General features: G+C 39.7%; 2 protein-coding genes across 11 annotated transcripts in view; one reads left to right on the top strand and one right to left on the bottom strand.

Moving 5' to 3' along the window:
* Positions 1 to 16,773, top strand: part of EIF4G3 (eukaryotic translation initiation factor 4 gamma 3) — a 367,346-nt gene that overhangs the window by 301,236 nt on the left and 49,337 nt on the right. For 9 of the 10 annotated variants that reach the window (XM_079928402.1, XM_079928400.1, XM_079928399.1 and 6 more), the window contains 3 exons: positions 12,558 to 12,704; positions 14,128 to 14,364; positions 15,403 to 15,507. In XM_079928402.1, coding sequence (XP_079784528.1) covers positions 12,558 to 12,704; positions 14,128 to 14,364; positions 15,403 to 15,507 — 489 coding nt within the window. Of the gene's footprint in view, positions 1 to 12,557; positions 12,705 to 14,127; positions 14,365 to 15,402; positions 15,508 to 16,773 lie in introns of those variants that run through there. The other variant, XM_079928403.1, reaches the window with a different exon arrangement.
* Positions 12,747 to 14,105, bottom strand: LOC307189929 (small ubiquitin-related modifier 2-like). The gene has a single exon (XM_079928495.1). It carries the CDS (start codon positions 13,965 to 13,967, stop codon positions 13,680 to 13,682), a length of 288 nt encoding a protein of 95 aa, XP_079784621.1. The 5' UTR covers positions 13,968 to 14,105; the 3' UTR covers positions 12,747 to 13,679.

Raw genomic sequence — 16,773 nt, 5'->3', positions numbered from 1 at the left:
AAAAATAAGGAGGCTATCTTTATGAATTTTGAGTGGGGAAAAATTTCTTCAGCAAGAATCAAAATGAATAATCTATAAAGGAGAAAAATAGGAAGTTTGTTAAAATTTATAACCCTTGGTGCAGCAAATGATGCTGTAAATAAAAAAGATAAAGCCACAGCCTGGGAGAATCTATTTGGAATACATATAGCTACCAAAATATTAGAATCCAGAATTGAGGAGGGAAAAAAAGCAAATCAGTAAGAAAAAAAAGCAGCCCAAATAAAAAATGGACAATTCATAGAAATGAAAATCCATTGGCTCATAAACTTAAGAAAAGATACTCAGTGTTATTCATTATTAGGGAAATGACAAGATAAAATACGGTTCTATGCAAGTCACATCCATGAGAGTGAGAAAAAAGAAACCATTTTGAAGTGTCGAGAAAGAGAATATAATCACTTTGGAGAGTAATTGGACAACAACAGTGAAGATGTTCATATACTATACCCCAGTAATTTCACTTCTTGGTATATACCCCAGAGAAATTCCCAGTTGTGCACTAGGAATCATATATTAGAATGTTTATTTATGTTTTGATTTTAATAGTGAACAATAGGAAACAACTGTAAAAAGCCTAAAGAAGACAATAAGAATATACCACAATTTATTTGGTCAGTGGATTTGAATAGTAATACATACACACAGTAGTTAAAATTAATGATGTAGGAATTTCCTGGCGGTCCAGTGGTTAGGACTTGGCACTTTCATTGCTGTAGCCCAGGTTCAGTTCCTGCTTAGGGAACTAAGATCCTGCAAGCCACATGGAGCAGCCAAAAAAGGAAAAATGAAAATTAATGATGTAGGGGCTTCCCTGGTGGCGCACTGGTTAAGAATCCGCCTGCCAACGCAGGGGACACGAGTTTGATCCCTGGTCCGGGAAGATCCCACATGCTGCAGAGCAACTAAGCCCATGTGCCACAACTACTGAACCTGCACTCTAGAGCCCTCGAGCCACAACTACTGAAGCCCACACTCCTAGAGCCCAGGCTCTGCAACAAGAGAAGCCACCTCAATGAGAAGTCCACACACCGCAATGAAGAGTAGCCCCTGCTCGCCGCAACTAGAGAAAGCCTGCGCAGCCACGAGGACCCAATGCAGCCGAAAATAAATAAATTAAAAAAAAATTAATGATGTAATGCTAAGTGTATCAGCATAGATCAACCTGAAAAACGTTATTACCGAATTAATAGTATGACACCATCTAATAAAGTTTTTAATATGCAAAATAAAATTATTATTTATTAAATACATATAATACAATTATACAAATTGGAAATAAACACCAAATTCAAGGTAAGAGAAGGAAGGAGGTAAGATTAAGATAAACTGTTGTGGCTTCTGGTATTGGCTGGTTAGGTGATTCAGAGCACCTTTCCATGGATAACAATTAGAAAAGCTGGTCACAATATTTTAAAAAATCTTCAGTGTATCAGAGAGCTAAAAGACAGTAAAGAATTTCTAAGATCCTAGAAAAGGTAGAAATCAGAAGAAAAGTGAGACATTTGGTAAAGCTTACCCCTAGAAGAGGCAATTAAAAGTCTTGAACAGGGACTTCCCTGGTGGCACAGTGGTTGAGAGTCCGCCTGCAGATGCAGGGGACACGGGTTCGTGCCCCGGTCCGGGAGGATCCCACATGCCGCGGAGCGGCTGGGCCCGTGAGCCATGGCCGCTGAGCCTGCGCGTCCGGAGCCTGTGCTCCGCGACGGGAGAGGCCACAACAGTGAGAGGCCCGCGTACCGCCAAAAAAAAAAAAAAGCCTTGAACAACTTCTTTTTCATAGACTTTCATTGGGTTACGGGCACAAAAGTTGGATGAAGGCCCACCAAAAGGAGTAGCAGAAGAGGCTCTAGTAAATCCTCCTATACTTTTGGTTGGGATCCCAAAGGACTGAATGTTTGGAACAAGGGTGAATCAGAAATTCACCCACTCTCGGGACTTCCCTGGTGGTGCAGTGGTTAAGAATCTGCCTGCAAATGCAGGGCACACGAGTTCGATCCCTGGTCTAGGAGGATCCCACATGCCACGGAGCAACTAAACCTGTGCACCACAACTACTGAGCCTGCGCTCTAGAGCCTGTGCGCCACAACTAATGAGCCCATGAACCACAACTACTGAAGCCCGTGTGCCTAGAGCCTATGGTCCACAACAAGAGAAGCCACCACAATCAGAAGCCCACGCACTGCAATGTAGAGTAGCTCCCACTCGCCGCAACTAGGGAAAGCCCTCACGCAGCAACAAAGACCCAACGTGGCCAAAAAATATAAAAAGGAAAGAATGAAAGAAAGAAATTCACCCACTCTCACAGGAACTGTAGTTCAACATCAAATCATCTCAATCCTTGAATTTGGATTATGGTGATTTCAGTGTTAGTGCCCCCTAGGTACCTGCAATAAGCAATCAAAAATTCTTTTTAGAGACTATCATACTAGTCTTCAAATTATTTATATAAACAGTTTTTCAAATAAATTGTCCAGCACCCAATTAAAAATAATTAGACACACAAGGAAAAAAGACAGTATGAATGAGAACCAACAACAAGCAAATGCCCTACATGGGGACCCAGATACTGGCTTTATCAGGCACAGACGATAAATGAATATGCTTATGTTCAAGGTGATAAAGATAGATTGAAAATTTCAATAGAGAATGAGAAAGTATAAAAAGGACCAAATAGAAAGTCCAAAACTGAATATTATAATAAAATTAAGAACTCAATGGATAGATTTAACAGCATATGAGACACAGATGAAGAAAAGAATTATGAACTAGAAGATAAGTCTATAGAATCCAGATTGAAGCACAGAGACCCCCAAGAAAGGAAAATTACAGGGAGGGTAAAAGATGGTAAAATCAAATGATTTCCTACAAACCCCAAGCATGATTTTTTTTTTTTAAGGGTGAAAATAAAGGAAAGCTTTTACAACTAGTCATAGTAAAGCTAATTACAAGAAGAAAAAGGTAGTAAAGAGAACAATAATTTGCAAGTTTCTTAGGACACAAAAATCACCATATACAAATGAAAAGATTGGTAAATCAGACTACATTAAAATTAGCATTTTTCATCAAAAGATGTCACACTATTAAGTGAAAATGCAAGCCACATGTTAGGAGAAGATAATTGCAACACAAAAATCCAATTAAGGACTTATATCAAAGTTTTTCTTAAAAAACTAATAGAAATGAATAAGAAAATAACTCAGTTTTTTAAATAGACAAGAGACTTACACAAACACTTCACCAAAGAGGTTATCCAAATGACCAATAAATGTGAGAAAATTAATCAACTACATAAAAAACCATGTAGTAACACCAGATTGCTAAATTTACCAGATGTTTGCAAATATGTGAAGCAACCAGAACTCTCAAACACTGCCAGTGGGAACATAAATTGTAACAGCCACTTTGGAAAAGAGGTGAGCATTATCTACAAAAGCTGAAGTTATTTTTCCTGCTATAACCAGCATTTCCATTCTTAAGTATCAATATATACCCAGCTGATAAACATACATTTCTTATGTGCCAAGAAACATATACAAAAATGTGTCATTATTCATAACGGATCAAAACTTGAAACTGCCCATCAACAGCAAAATGGATAAATTGTTGCATGTTCATACTAGGACAGTCAACCCAAACTATAACTATGCACACATGGATCTAATAAGAAAAAGCTTTAGCAGAAGAAGCCAGACCCAAAAGAATATATACTATGTGATTTGTTTATTTAAAGTTCAAAAATGAAACAGTGGTTTCATGGTGTTTGGGGATGCATATCTAGATGGTAAAACAAAGAAAAGCAAGAAAGTGTTTATTATAAAAGTATAGGGTAATGGGATTAACTGTGGAGGCTGGAAGGTGGTAGTGCTTTGAAAGGAGAATTTAAGTGAGGCTCTGGGAGGCTTTCAGTGTTCATTAAGCTAAACCTTAGGGAAAAAAAAAAGAACAAGCAATAGAGTGAAAACTTAAAAAGTACTCTGGGCCCTTGAACTTTAATGTTTAGTTTCTTAAAAATAAAAGATCTAAAGTAAATATGGCAGGACTTCCATGGGGGCGCAGTGGTTAAGACTCCGCACTCCCAATGCAGGGGGCCTGGGTTTGATCCCTGGTCAGGGAACTAGATCCCACATCCATGCCTCAACTAAGGAGCCATAGGTAAGGAGCCTGCCTGCCCCAACTAAGGCCCATTGCAACCAAATAAATAAATATTTATAAATAAATAAATATGACAAAATACTAAGTTTTAGCAAAGTTTAGTGATGAATACATGAATGTGTGCTCTTTTATTTTAAGGGAAGAAATGGAGTTAAACTGATTATTTTCAGATGGCATGTCTATGGGCCAGTGGTGTCCAAAGTTGAAATGGTAGTATATGTTTCACTAATGCCAGCTTAAACAGATTTTTTTCCTTTAAGTTTCTGTTTCCTGTGCTGATGTTTCCTGTGAAATCAAACAAGAAGGATCTACTCTCTGCAAAGTTTTCCAAACCTTCTTGACCACAGACAGTTTGGTTTGTTTTTTTTGTTTTGTTTTGTTTTTTGTGGTATGCGGGCCTCTCACTGTTGTGGCCTCTCCCGTTGCGGAGCACAGGCTCTGGACGCGCAGGCTCAGTGGCCGTGGCTCACGGGCCCAGCTGCTCCGCAGCATGTGGGATCTTCCCGGACCGGGGCACGAACCCGTGTTCCCTGCATCGGCAGGCAGACTCTCAACCACTGTGCCGCCAGGGAAGCCCCTGTGTTTTTTTTTTTAAACATAGTTATTAGTTTGATAAACAGTACCTCCCAATAGAATGAGAGAAATTGAAGACAGTGAATTAAAAAATTAAGGTATTACCCAGGGGAGGTGTTCTTTTTCTATCCATTATATTCATTAAGTTATTTAAGTAAATTCTTTGTCATTATCAATATATTTTACTAAGACACACCCACAGGTCAAATTGCAAGGTCTTTGGCCTGAATCATAGTTGTAAGAAATGTATAGACCTATGTCACTTTCATGGATTATCCCTGTTGGTCATTTGAAGTAATGGAATCTAGTTACAGTTGCCCACATAATCATAATTATGGTCCTAAGTAGTAGTAGGGAGAGTAAGGAGTAGTGGGAATCATAGCAATATTTTTTTGAGATGTGTGCTAAAATTGTTACATCTAACTCATTTAATCCTCACAACCATTTTATTATCCCTATTTTATGAAAGTTAGAAAATTGCCTAAGTAGGAATTTTATACATATAGAGGTTTCGAATGTTAAATGATAGAACCCTAGCTCAAACAATGGCCTATATCAGTGGTTTTCAACTCTCAAGGGTGTTCTGACCTTGGGCAATGTACGGAGACATTTTTGGTTATGGCTACTGGCATATTAGTGGGTAAAGGCCCAGGACATCCTACAGTGCACAAGACAGCCCCCCTACAACAAAGAATTGTCCAACCCAAAATGTTAATAGTGTCGAGATTGAGAAACCTGGTCTAGATGGTTGAGATTTTAAGATTTAAGAGAATACTTGTTTTCATTGTTCAGAGCTGGGTTGTTTTGTTTTGTTTTGTTTCGGCGGCTCTGCGCAGCCCGTGGGACTTAGTTCCCTGACCAGGGACTGAACGCCCACCATCGGCAGTGAAAGTGCGGAGTCCTAACCACTGGACCGCCAGGGAAGTCCCTCAGAGTAGTTTTTAAACCTTTTTTCTGCCTCTTTCTCGTTCACCTGGATCACACACCTCCATTTAAAACCTCCTTTGTTACTTTGCAGTGATTATCTAGGGGAGGGCTTGAGAATACAATTATATTGTGTGTCAGTTTTCCATGACATATTAAAGGGTAGGCTTTTAGGAAAGGAATTCTTTAGATTTACAGAGGAAATTGATATAATAGTTTTGGCTTTACCCAGTTACTCTGCATATGCCGTATTTATTATGTACACAGACACACTTGTTTAGACATATACGCAGCTGCCTGCCTCTACCATGCTCTGCTGAGTGCAACCTCTGGCACATAAGGCTTAAGGGCATCATAAGAGATAATAACCTGTGCCTCTGGAGTATGCTGCTGCTTCTCCTAGTTCAACTAGGAATGGCTGAAGAGACCTGCAAGACCTCCTTCACAAACTGCGGGGCATTTAACTAGAACTCAGTTCTCCTCTTAGGAGGAGGAGGACATCTGAATCCAGCGGCCAGTGAAGAAGAGTAGACAAGAGAAATTGCTATCCTTTATCTAAATCTGTGCTTAAATAAAATTTTAAGTTGGGTTATTAGTCACTTTAATTGAGATGCTTTTGTTTTAATCAAAATTTAAAGAAAACCCGCATCTCAGAACTCCATTAGAACGTAAGTTCCTAAGGGCAGGGACTTTTTCTGGGTTTTTCCACTGCTAAATTCCTAGTGCCTAGAATGGTTCCTGGCACATAATAGACCCTCAGACATATGTCTTGAGTGAGTGGGTACATGCATGAATGAAAGAGTAACTAACAACTTTTTATTGTATAACTTAAGACCGTACTTTTGTTACTTTTTATTTCTGCTGTGGCAGGCATGCATACCTCAGCTATAGAGAGTGGCACTAAAGGGTATATTTTTGAGCATTCTGTGTGTGTCCTGTTATACCACATCCAGGACTTTAACGTTGCCACTTTTTAAGTGCTTTAAAGCAAGATGTGAAAGGAAGGATAGGACTGATTATAGGAAGAGATAGTAAGAGAACAAGGGAGACACAATTAAATCTCTTCAGAAATAAAGCCTGGAATTACAGACATGAAAAGTTGGCCTTAGGCAACCAAGTGGCTGGAGTCAACTGGAGGAGGAAGGATGTGCAACTTGCCTGAGGGGAGATGAAAAATGTTTGTTTTTTTTATTTATTTATTTATTAAATGTTTTTTTAACTTTGGCTGCATTGGGTCTTCATTGCTGCGTGCAGGCTTTCTCTAGTTGCGGCGAGCAGGGGCTACTCTTCCTTGCAGTGTGCGGGCTTCTCATTGCGGTGGCTCCTCTTGTTGCGGAGCACGAGCTCTAGGCACGCAGGCTTCAGTAGTTGTGGCAGGCAGGCTCAGTATTTGTGGCCCGCAGGCTCTAGAGCGCAGGCTCAGTAGTTGTGGCGCACAGGCTTAGTTGGTCCGTGGCATGTGGGATCTTCCCAGACCAGGGCTCAAACCCGTGTCCCCTGCATCAGCAGGCAGTTTCTTTGAAGAAAAGATTGTTTTGAAGAAAAAGATTGATGAGAATTGACTTACCGTTTCATAAGCCACTCCCTTTTCAACCCTGTGGGTATGCCTGAGCACTGTATACCTCTTCACATGTATCTAATAGAGCTGCATTTTGATAGATGTGTTCATAATACATACAGATTATGTTAAGTTCATTTTTAGGTGGGAATTTACTAAGGTCAGTATATAACCACTGATAAATGATAGTATGTCACCATAGACCTATGAGTTATAGTCAGACAGTTGATTTATTGCTGTTCACTTTGCATTTTAGAGTTAGTTTGGGGGTCCCACTTGTTTATATTATAGTAGTCATTCCAAATACTTTACCTCAGACCAGAACATGCTTCAAGCAAAATAACTACTGGGCCATGAGTTACCACTAGCATCTTTATGTTCTGGGACAGCATTCAAAATCCTGAGCATGCTAAGCAAGGCCAGTACTTGTCCTTCTATTTTCTAGTTTCCTATTTGACTATTATAATTAACACACAGCTGATAGTCCTTGATGATTCTCAGGGAGTTTCATCCTTTTAAGGATAAGGAGTATCTGCCCTCAACACTAACAAATATATTAGCAGTACAAATCCTATTGCTTGAAGAAAATGACTACCTGATGCTGACAGCATTCATATCCAAGATTGCTGGCTGACCGGTATGTGGACAGGTCTCATCACAATATGAGATGGACACTGTTAGTTTACAGTGTAATAATGTCACATGGTTAGTTTACTGTTGTGTGAAAATGAAAATGTAGGTGCTCTCCAGCGAATCTAGCTTACCAAGCAGTCTTACTATAAAATATTCCCCCTTGACTCCCTCACTTCCTGAGAAATCATCTCCCAAACAACCCATTTGAAACACTTATGTATCTTAGTTTTGATCACGGACTACTGTTAGATGAAAATTATACTTGTTGGGATTTCCCTGGTGGCGCAGTGTTTAAGAATCTTCCTGCCAATGCAGGGGACACAGGTTTGATCCCTGGTCCGGGAAGATCCCACATGCCGCAGAGCAGCCAAGCCCATGAGCCACAACTACTGAGCCCGTGTGCCACAACTCCTGAAGCCCTGCTCTGCAACAAGAGAAGCCACCACAATGTAAAGCCTGCGCACCACAACGAAGAGTAACCCCCGCTCACCACAACTAGAGAAAGCCTGCACGCAGCAACGAAGACTCAAGGCAGCCAAAAAATAAATTTAAAAAAAAGTTTTAAAAAAAAGAACAAGAAAACTACAGTTGTTTAGAGAGATCTTTTTCTCACTTTTGCATGTCGCCTTTCATTTTTGCTATTATCCACAATCACATCTTCAAGCATCTACCTTGTCTCCTGTTGCAGACTGGATGTTTGTCTCCCTCTAAATTCATATGTTGAAGCCCTAACCCTCAGTGTGATGGTGTTAGGAGGCAGGGCCTTTGGGAGGTAATTAGCTTTAGATGAGGTCATGAGGGTGGGGCCCCATGATGGAACTTGTGCCTTTATAAGAAGACGAAGAGGCACTAGAACCTCATTTTGGACACATGAGGATAGAGGAGAAGGCAGATGTCTGTAAACCAGGAAGAGGGTCCTTCCCCAAGAACCAAATCTGCTGGCACCTTGATCTTGGACTTCCAGCCTCCAGAACTGTGAGAAGTAAATGTCTGTTATTTAAGCCACCAGTCTATGGTATTGGGTTGGTCAAAAATTTTCACTTGGGTTTTTTTCCTTAAGATGTTACAGAAAAACTGGAACAAACTTTTTGGCCGACCCAATATGTTGTTATAGCAGCCCTACCAGACTAGACACCCACTCCTCATGTTCTGTTCTAACTAACCAATTTTACTGAGTCTCCTGACCAATGTCCAGCTGACAACACATGCTGACTTAATAATGTCATAATCCTGTTTAACTTATCATCTCTTAAGAAGAAAAAAGTTACCATGCATCACAATTCTCAGAGGATATATCCTCCCTGGCCTATTTCCATATTTCCACAGCCTTGTTAACCATCCCCAGAGGACCTTAAGATCAAGTTCCAAAACAAGTCTTAAGGGAGTTGTGTAGCTAGACATTCATTCATTTGGAGACAAATGTTCTTGCAGATTTGTGTCCATTCTGCTGATTGTTTGATTTTAATACTTCCATGTGAATATATCTAAAAAGCTTATGCACAATCACATGTTCTTTATGTCCTATACATGTGAAGTGTCCCATGACCATCATTTTGGGATAGCAGATACTCAGTTCTCTTGCCTTTTGTGGTTCTCTCTCTAATTGCTTTGTGAGCTAACTTAAATACTTTCTTTGATATTTATGTTATTAGAATATAGATTTCTCTTAATTTTTACTTACAAACATGTCAAATACAGCTGCAAGTTTAAATGTAGCTATATTAGTTTATTGTACTCTTACTTATGTGCTAGAAACTATTATTTGTTTTACTTAGACTATCTCATTTAATCCTTCAAACAGTCCTAAGAGATAGATGTTATCCCCATATTAGAAAGAAACAGAAGTTTGGTGAAGCTAATTCATTTGGCCAAAGTCACATGGCAGATCTGGGGTTATGACTATCTCCAAAGCTCCTGTTTCAACAGCTACTTTATGATGTCCCTCAATCTGTAATCACTGGAATGCCTCCTTCTGCAGATGAAGGGACTAAGGCTTAATGAGGTAACTTTCTCACATTTACATACTGATTAGGTATAGAGCTGGGATCCAAATCCTGATTTTGTGACTCAAGATTCCAGTGCTCTTTCACTTTTAGTGTTCCCCACACCCCAGGTAAACTTTATTCTTTGTGACTTATAAAGTGTTTCCCCCAAACCTGGTTCACTGGATGCTTAAAGCTGCACTCTAGGTTAGACACAGGGATTGTGCCTCCCTTGTTTTTAGATGATGAAACGAACTTGGGTTAAAAGAATTGCCTTTGTTTAAAATCAAGTGAGCAAATCTTTTGATCTTTAACCCAACACTTTCAACATAGCCTTCCCTACATAAAAGGTGTAAAAGGCAAAGCTTCTTATACATTTTGTGTAGGGAAAAATTCTCCTTTGCTTTATGCCATTTCTCTTTGTTTCTGTAAACCAACATATCACAAGTTGTATTTATTTAACCTTTCTGACTCATTTTAATTCTGGTTCCTCTCACCATAAGAGAGTGGCTTTGAATTTTCATATTATCTACATTTTTCTCATTTTCTACACAGTAAATCCATAATGCAGGAAACATCTCATTATGGCCCAGGTGATTTTTATTATATCACTCTATTATGTTCTTAGTGTTAATATAGATAATGGTGGCGAATATGCCAGGAGGTTGGATAGGACCTTTTGACTGGTTTACTTGTGTTCCTATACAGTAGCAAATTGGATGTAACTGCTGATTTTTAGAACCTTCAGTCTATTCTGGAACCTTATGTCATGTTGGTGCTCTGTTATATATAACCTCGCTTGTAGATATGCTTCTTGTAGTGCATTGTATATTCTGGGTTGTATATAGTAAGAGTCTACTTTGGGCTTTTACTTTGAAGAAAACCTTTGCTTTTGTGTAGCATTTCTTTTCTTTAAGGCTGATTAACACCTACTCTTGTGTGATCATAGAATAGGCCTGACTTTGAAGTGACTTGTAGTCACTTGCATTTGAATGGCTTGAATTTGGAGATAGGGACATGCTTTTCTATGGTTGTCTAAAAAGTATTTGATCATCTTCCCCTCTTTCTAAGTTAATGTTTCTTGCTGAAAAGAAAGTATAATGAAACACTTGACCCTTGGTTGGTAAGAACTGGACTTGTTGAATGGTCTTTCATATCCATTGGGAATATGTTGGAGAGTGTGCCATCAGGTCTGGCACAAATACATTGTACTATAGTATCGTAGTCCTCAGTCCTCAAGTTTCTAGCCATTCAGCCTTGATCAGTAGTTGTCCAAGTCCATTCTGGTTGACAACTCTTTTGTGAGTATGAATACAACACGTCCCATTTTTTACCAATTTCTCCCACTAAATCTAGGGTGAAGACCATGTATTTCAGAACTTTGGGAGCCACTGTGATTCTAGAAAAACCATTTTGCCATGTGAGGCAATGACTGTTCAAAATGGTACTCAGGGGATTTTGTCTGTAAAATAGAATATTTAGTCAATCACTGTACCGGTCCACTTTCTTTATATTCTAAATAAGAATGTCTCTGTGTCTGGTTACAAGTAACCTTGAAGGTGTTAGCTACTGCAGTTACTAGAAAGCAATTGTCATTGGATTTGAATGGAAATCTTGTAAGCATCTTGCCTCCAAGAGGCGCCTCCCCTCCACCCTGAGTCTTTCTGTATATCAAAAGAATGTTTCTAAGGTGGGCATTTATTAGACTGAACTTTTAGAGAATTAGTAATTTCTTTTGACACATAAGAAATAATAAATAGGGAATTCCCTAGTGGCATAGTGGTTAAGATCTGCCTGCCAATGCAGGGCACACGGGTTCAAGCCCGGGTCCGGGAAGATCCCACATGGCGCAGAGCAACTAAGCCCATGAGCCACAACTATTGAGCCTGCGCCCTAGAGCCCTGGAGCCACAACTGCTGAGCCTGCAAGCCACAACTACTGTAGCCCGCGTGCCTAGAGCCTGAGCTCCATAATGAGAGAAGCCACTGCAATGAGAAGCCTGCGCACAGCAACGCAGAGTAGACCCCGCTCGCCACAACTAGAGAAAGCCTGCACACAGCAACGAAGACCCAATGCAGCCAAAAATAAATAAATAAATTTATTAAAAAAATAATAATAATAAACATACTATATTGATAGTCAAAGTAAATACTAGTATTACAGTGTTGTGACATTCCCCTTAGGAATAGATATCTCAAAAATCCTCAACTGTGTCCCCGCACTTCTGCTTTTTTCTAGAATAAGGACCTCACCTCCAACAGTTTTCCTGTGGCCATGAAATTCTCCCCTGCTCTATTTCGTTTTTATTTGTTCCTTTAAACCAAAGTACCTACAGTAGTAGGAGGAAAAACAAAAGTAATAACCCTTCAGAGTTAAAAAGGTCTAGAGGAGTGCAGAATCATGACTATAGTAATATTACAAGGATTTCAGTCAGCTAGAGGCACAACCAGTCAGAGAGGATACAGTACATTTATATGAGAGGAATATGTATCTTTTCTGTATAAAACTTAAAATGTCTTAACCATTAAAACATGAAATGCCTTAAGCTAAATTGTATATATCTTGTAGAAAGAATGCTTACCTGTGGTTCGGTCAGCGTTATTTTGCACAATAAAGAAAATAGATATTTTGAGAAAATCATTAAATTTCTTTCAGTAATTTTGCTGCTTTTGCATTTTCCCATCTGGATGCAGCTGAAAGTACCCATGGCGGACAAGCCTGGTAACACAGTGAATTTCCGGAAGCTACTACTGAACCGTTGCCAGAAGGAGTTTGAAAAAGATAAAGCTGATGATGATGTCTTTGAGAAGAAGCAGAAAGAACTCGAGGCTGCCAGCGCTGTAAGTATTTTCATGGAAAGACAGTGCTTGTGCACTTCAAGTATTATCAAATAGAATTTTCAGGAAGCTGGCTACAATATCTTCCTACTACTTCAGTAGGTGCCTGTGGCCTTTTCTTCACGTGGAAATATACTGTATTGGTGTTTAGAGGAATGCTTTATTCCGTTTAGTGCCACATGTAAGGGCAGCTCAACCTTCTAAGATAGGGATTCAGAACCTAGACTTCAGAAAGGTCACTAAATTCCAGAAATCTCCTGAAATGGATGCACACTTACAGGTATAGTTTTGTTTTCTGAGTAGGTCTGTAGTTACTGTCAAAATATCAAAGGGTATCCCTGACCCCTAGAAAGGGTGAGGACCATGAATCCAAGCGTATTTTTTTTTTAAACAAGAAATTTATTTAAATGACAAGATGCTTGACTTGAAGGGAAAACTATCTAGGATTCATTTCTTTTAGAGTAATTTATCCCTACTTAAAGACAGGTTGCCTAACATGTAACAGCTACGTACAAAAAAGTTATAAAATTGTCCTTGGTTTTACAATGATACATGAAAAACATTAAAATTCTCCAATCGAACAAGGTATGCAAGAGTTTTTATGCTGGTTTTTTTTTCGTTAAATAGTGAGAGCAAAATAACTTACTGGAATATAAAGATAAGAGCTGAATGAGCATGCTACTAATGGAGAAAAGGGGGTATTTTCACAGAACCAGTATTTTTCCCCATCCCATCTCCGTTTGATGTCGATCAAAACATACCATTGGCCATTTAGTTTAAAAAAAAATGCAATAAGCTTGTGCATATACACCAGTTACTTTATGTACGATAAAGGAATGGGGAAGGGGATAATGAAAGAATAGAGAAACTATACTGTAATAGTCAGGATGTGGTGGAACCAAATTGCGGTATTCTAATTGAGAACGTCTTCTTGGTCTGGAGGAACAGAATTCTGGAGTAAAGTAGCAGGTTTTCTCTTTAGTAGACACCTCCTGTCTGCTGTTGGAACACATCAATTGCATCTTCATCCTCCACTTCCAACTGTGCAGGTGTGTCTGTTTCATTGATTGGCTGCCCATCAAATTGGGACCTGATCTGCCTCACTGACAAACCCTGTCCTTCACAGTAGGCTTTCATTAGTTCACTAAATGGTGCATGCCTCTTAATATTAAACTGCACCATGGAACCATCCTGCCCTGCCACCTTCAAATTAATACAGTCATTGTTCTCCATCTTGATTCTTTCCTTGGGCTTTTCATCAGCCATGGTGAGCACTGGAGTCTCCTCAGCTGCCGCTTCACAAAAGAGGTACCAGGTCCGCCCTGAACAAGCACACAAGCAGCACCGGTCAAGCGTATGTTTTTAGCATCTATTATGCAGTACCATTTTCATCATCAAGATTCTGTTATTCTTCCTTACACAATAGCCGGAGGAGAGGACAAGGCTTCATGATGAACTAGAAGAAGCTAAGGATAAAGCCCGGCGGAGATCCATTGGTAACATCAAGTTCATTGGAGAACTCTTTAAACTCAAAATGCTGACTGAAGCCATCATGCATGACTGTGTGGTGAAGCTGCTAAAGAACCATGATGAAGAATCCCTCGAGTGCCTGTGCCGCCTACTCACCACAATTGGCAAAGACCTGGACTTTGAGAAAGCGAAGGTAAAAACCCCAGATCTCAGAAACCTCCGGCAGGGACTCTTTGTCAATTGCGGAAGAAGTAGACTGTCAACACGAGCGTCCATCTCGCCCCAGCAGTCTAGGCTGCCTGTTTTTCTTCTTTTGCCCTTCTCATTGTCATTGTTGGGCCATCATGCTCCTTACCACATTTTCATTAACGTCAGAAGTGAAGAGGGTCCCAAATTATATAAAAGCCAATTCATGAATTGAGATTATTTGTCACTTGTCCTTTTTCTGCATGACTGTTTCACAGGTCATTTGTATGTGTATGTATAGCAAATTGTGGACAGAAATTTTGGAGAGAAAAGCTACTAAGGGCCAGGACTGAGGGTAAGACAGAAACAAAGAAGACACGATAGCTTTCTCAAGTTTATGCTCTAATAGAGCATTAGCGACAGAGCTGTCTAACCATAATATAAGAAATCATTAAAAGTATTATAATTCAAATATAGCGTGGTACTTTCCAAATAACGGGTAGGGAAATTAGAAATGCATCAAAGAAATAATGTTAGAAATATTTCATAACATCAGAATCAGCTAGGATTATGTTTGGCTATGACAGAAAACCCCAAATATCAGTGTGTTATACAAGACTGAGGTTAATTTCTCAGCCATGTAAATCAAGTTCAGGGGTAAGAAGTCTGAGGCTGGCCTGGTGGCTAAGCGATGATAGAAGATTTCAATTCCTCCAGCTTAACATTTTGTCATCGCTAAGGTGTAGCCCTTGTCCTTACTGATCTGATAGCCTAGAAGGTTGGAAAGGGGCAAAGGACCCAGCCACCCCTCTCTCAAGGTTCCGAGGAGCTGCAGTATGACATTTTCATCTATATTTTGTTGGCCTGTGACTGTGACCAGCTGCCTGGAATATGTAGCCTTTATTTTGGGTGTCATGTTCAATTAAACATTCTACCCCATGGCCTTTTGGCTATAAGTTGTGTTTATAGGCCGTTTAAAATTCTACATGGTAAAACTACATTTGAATTCCTCAGCCAGGAATACTAATGATTTTGTATCCTGCAGCCACGTATGGACCAGTATTTTAATCAGATGGAGAAAATTGTGAAAGAAAGAAAAACCTCATCTAGGATTCGATTCATGCTTCAGGATGTGATAGACCTAAGGCTGGTAAGTAGAAAGATAAGCCTACCACTACAGTCTCTTTTCAGGAGTTGGCTTGGGGAGGATGTCCTAAGATTTACATGTATAATAATTTAATGCTTTTGCTGCCTGACTCTCAGAACTTGAACTGACAAACTTTCGTGAGGGAGTTATGTGAAAGGACAAAGGGCATATACACCTACCTGTCTGTTACTTGTTTCTTTTCTTTATTCTGATTTTCAAACCACATTGCAGTTTTGAAATCAGGCATTCTGTGGTCATTTAAATTTAGTCTTAGCATGCTAAATAATCAGGAAGGCTCATCTTCAAAGTGAATATATTTAACTTCCCTAAGCCTTACATTTTAGCCTCTGAAATGGTGATGTTGCCTACTTTGCAGATGTGTTACGAAGATTCACTGAGGTAATTATGTATCGTGCCCAGCTCAAAAGAGATGTTCATGTTTTCCTCTCTTTTTCTTACCGTATACCCTCTTGTTCTGCTGATTTTTTTTTTTTCCTCATTTCTCATACCAAGTGTAGTTTTTACCACTACCACCTCTTTTCCCTTTTCCTATATTAACTCCTACAGAGAATATACTGCAGCTGATGCTAAGCTAGAGAAAGTGAATATGGGTCCCCCCTCTTCCCTGCCCTGCGCCCAGACCAGATGGTATTGATGACGATTCTTTATCTTCCTAAGCCGAGATGTGACCTCAGGATCCTTCTTATTAGCAAAGCCACTACCAGTTGATCAGAATTTTGAATGCTGATTTCAACCTTTTTGCCATTCTTGCCTCAAGCTAATATAAATGTTAAAAACTTCTCCGCCTGTTCCTTCAGTCACTCATATTGGTATCAGATGTTGAGACTCTAGCTGGGAAGGGAAGTAAAGGGAGAAGTGTAACTCTAAGGAGACAGCTTGTTTTGTCCTTAGCGGGGAGGATAACCGGAGCTCAGAGCGGTGTGGCATTTTGTGTAGACACCAGAACCTTGAAATGGGTGGGAGAAAAACGCTAGTCATCCTCGATTTAGAGCCCCAATGGAGTGTGCTATGAACTGAGTGGCAACATACCAGACTAAGTCAAGGCCAAAGAATCCTGATCTTCGTTGATTCCTCTTCTCACTCCTTTCAAAAATACAAAATGATAAAATGCATAGATAGGTAGGTAGGTAGGAAGGAAGACAGATAGATAGTTTGGCCAGTCTTTCACTCTGTCTTTATCCATCAGCTATTGGAATGCTCAGTATACAGTAGCTCAGGGTTGATTGAGAAAAATTTAATTATTTGGCT

Source organism: Stenella coeruleoalba, assembly GCF_951394435.1.
Source record: "Stenella coeruleoalba genome assembly, chromosome: 1".
In the NCBI taxonomy this organism is placed as follows: domain Eukaryota; kingdom Metazoa; phylum Chordata; class Mammalia; order Artiodactyla; family Delphinidae; genus Stenella; species Stenella coeruleoalba.
Note: the sequence above shows the minus strand (reverse complement) of the source record. Positions and strands in the feature narration are given on the sequence as shown.

Excerpts from the sequence above, each read along its gene's own strand:
- LOC307189929 (XM_079928495.1), bottom strand. The coding sequence starts at position 13,967 with ATGGCTGATGAAAAGCCCAAGGAAAGAATCAAGATGGAGAACAATGAC.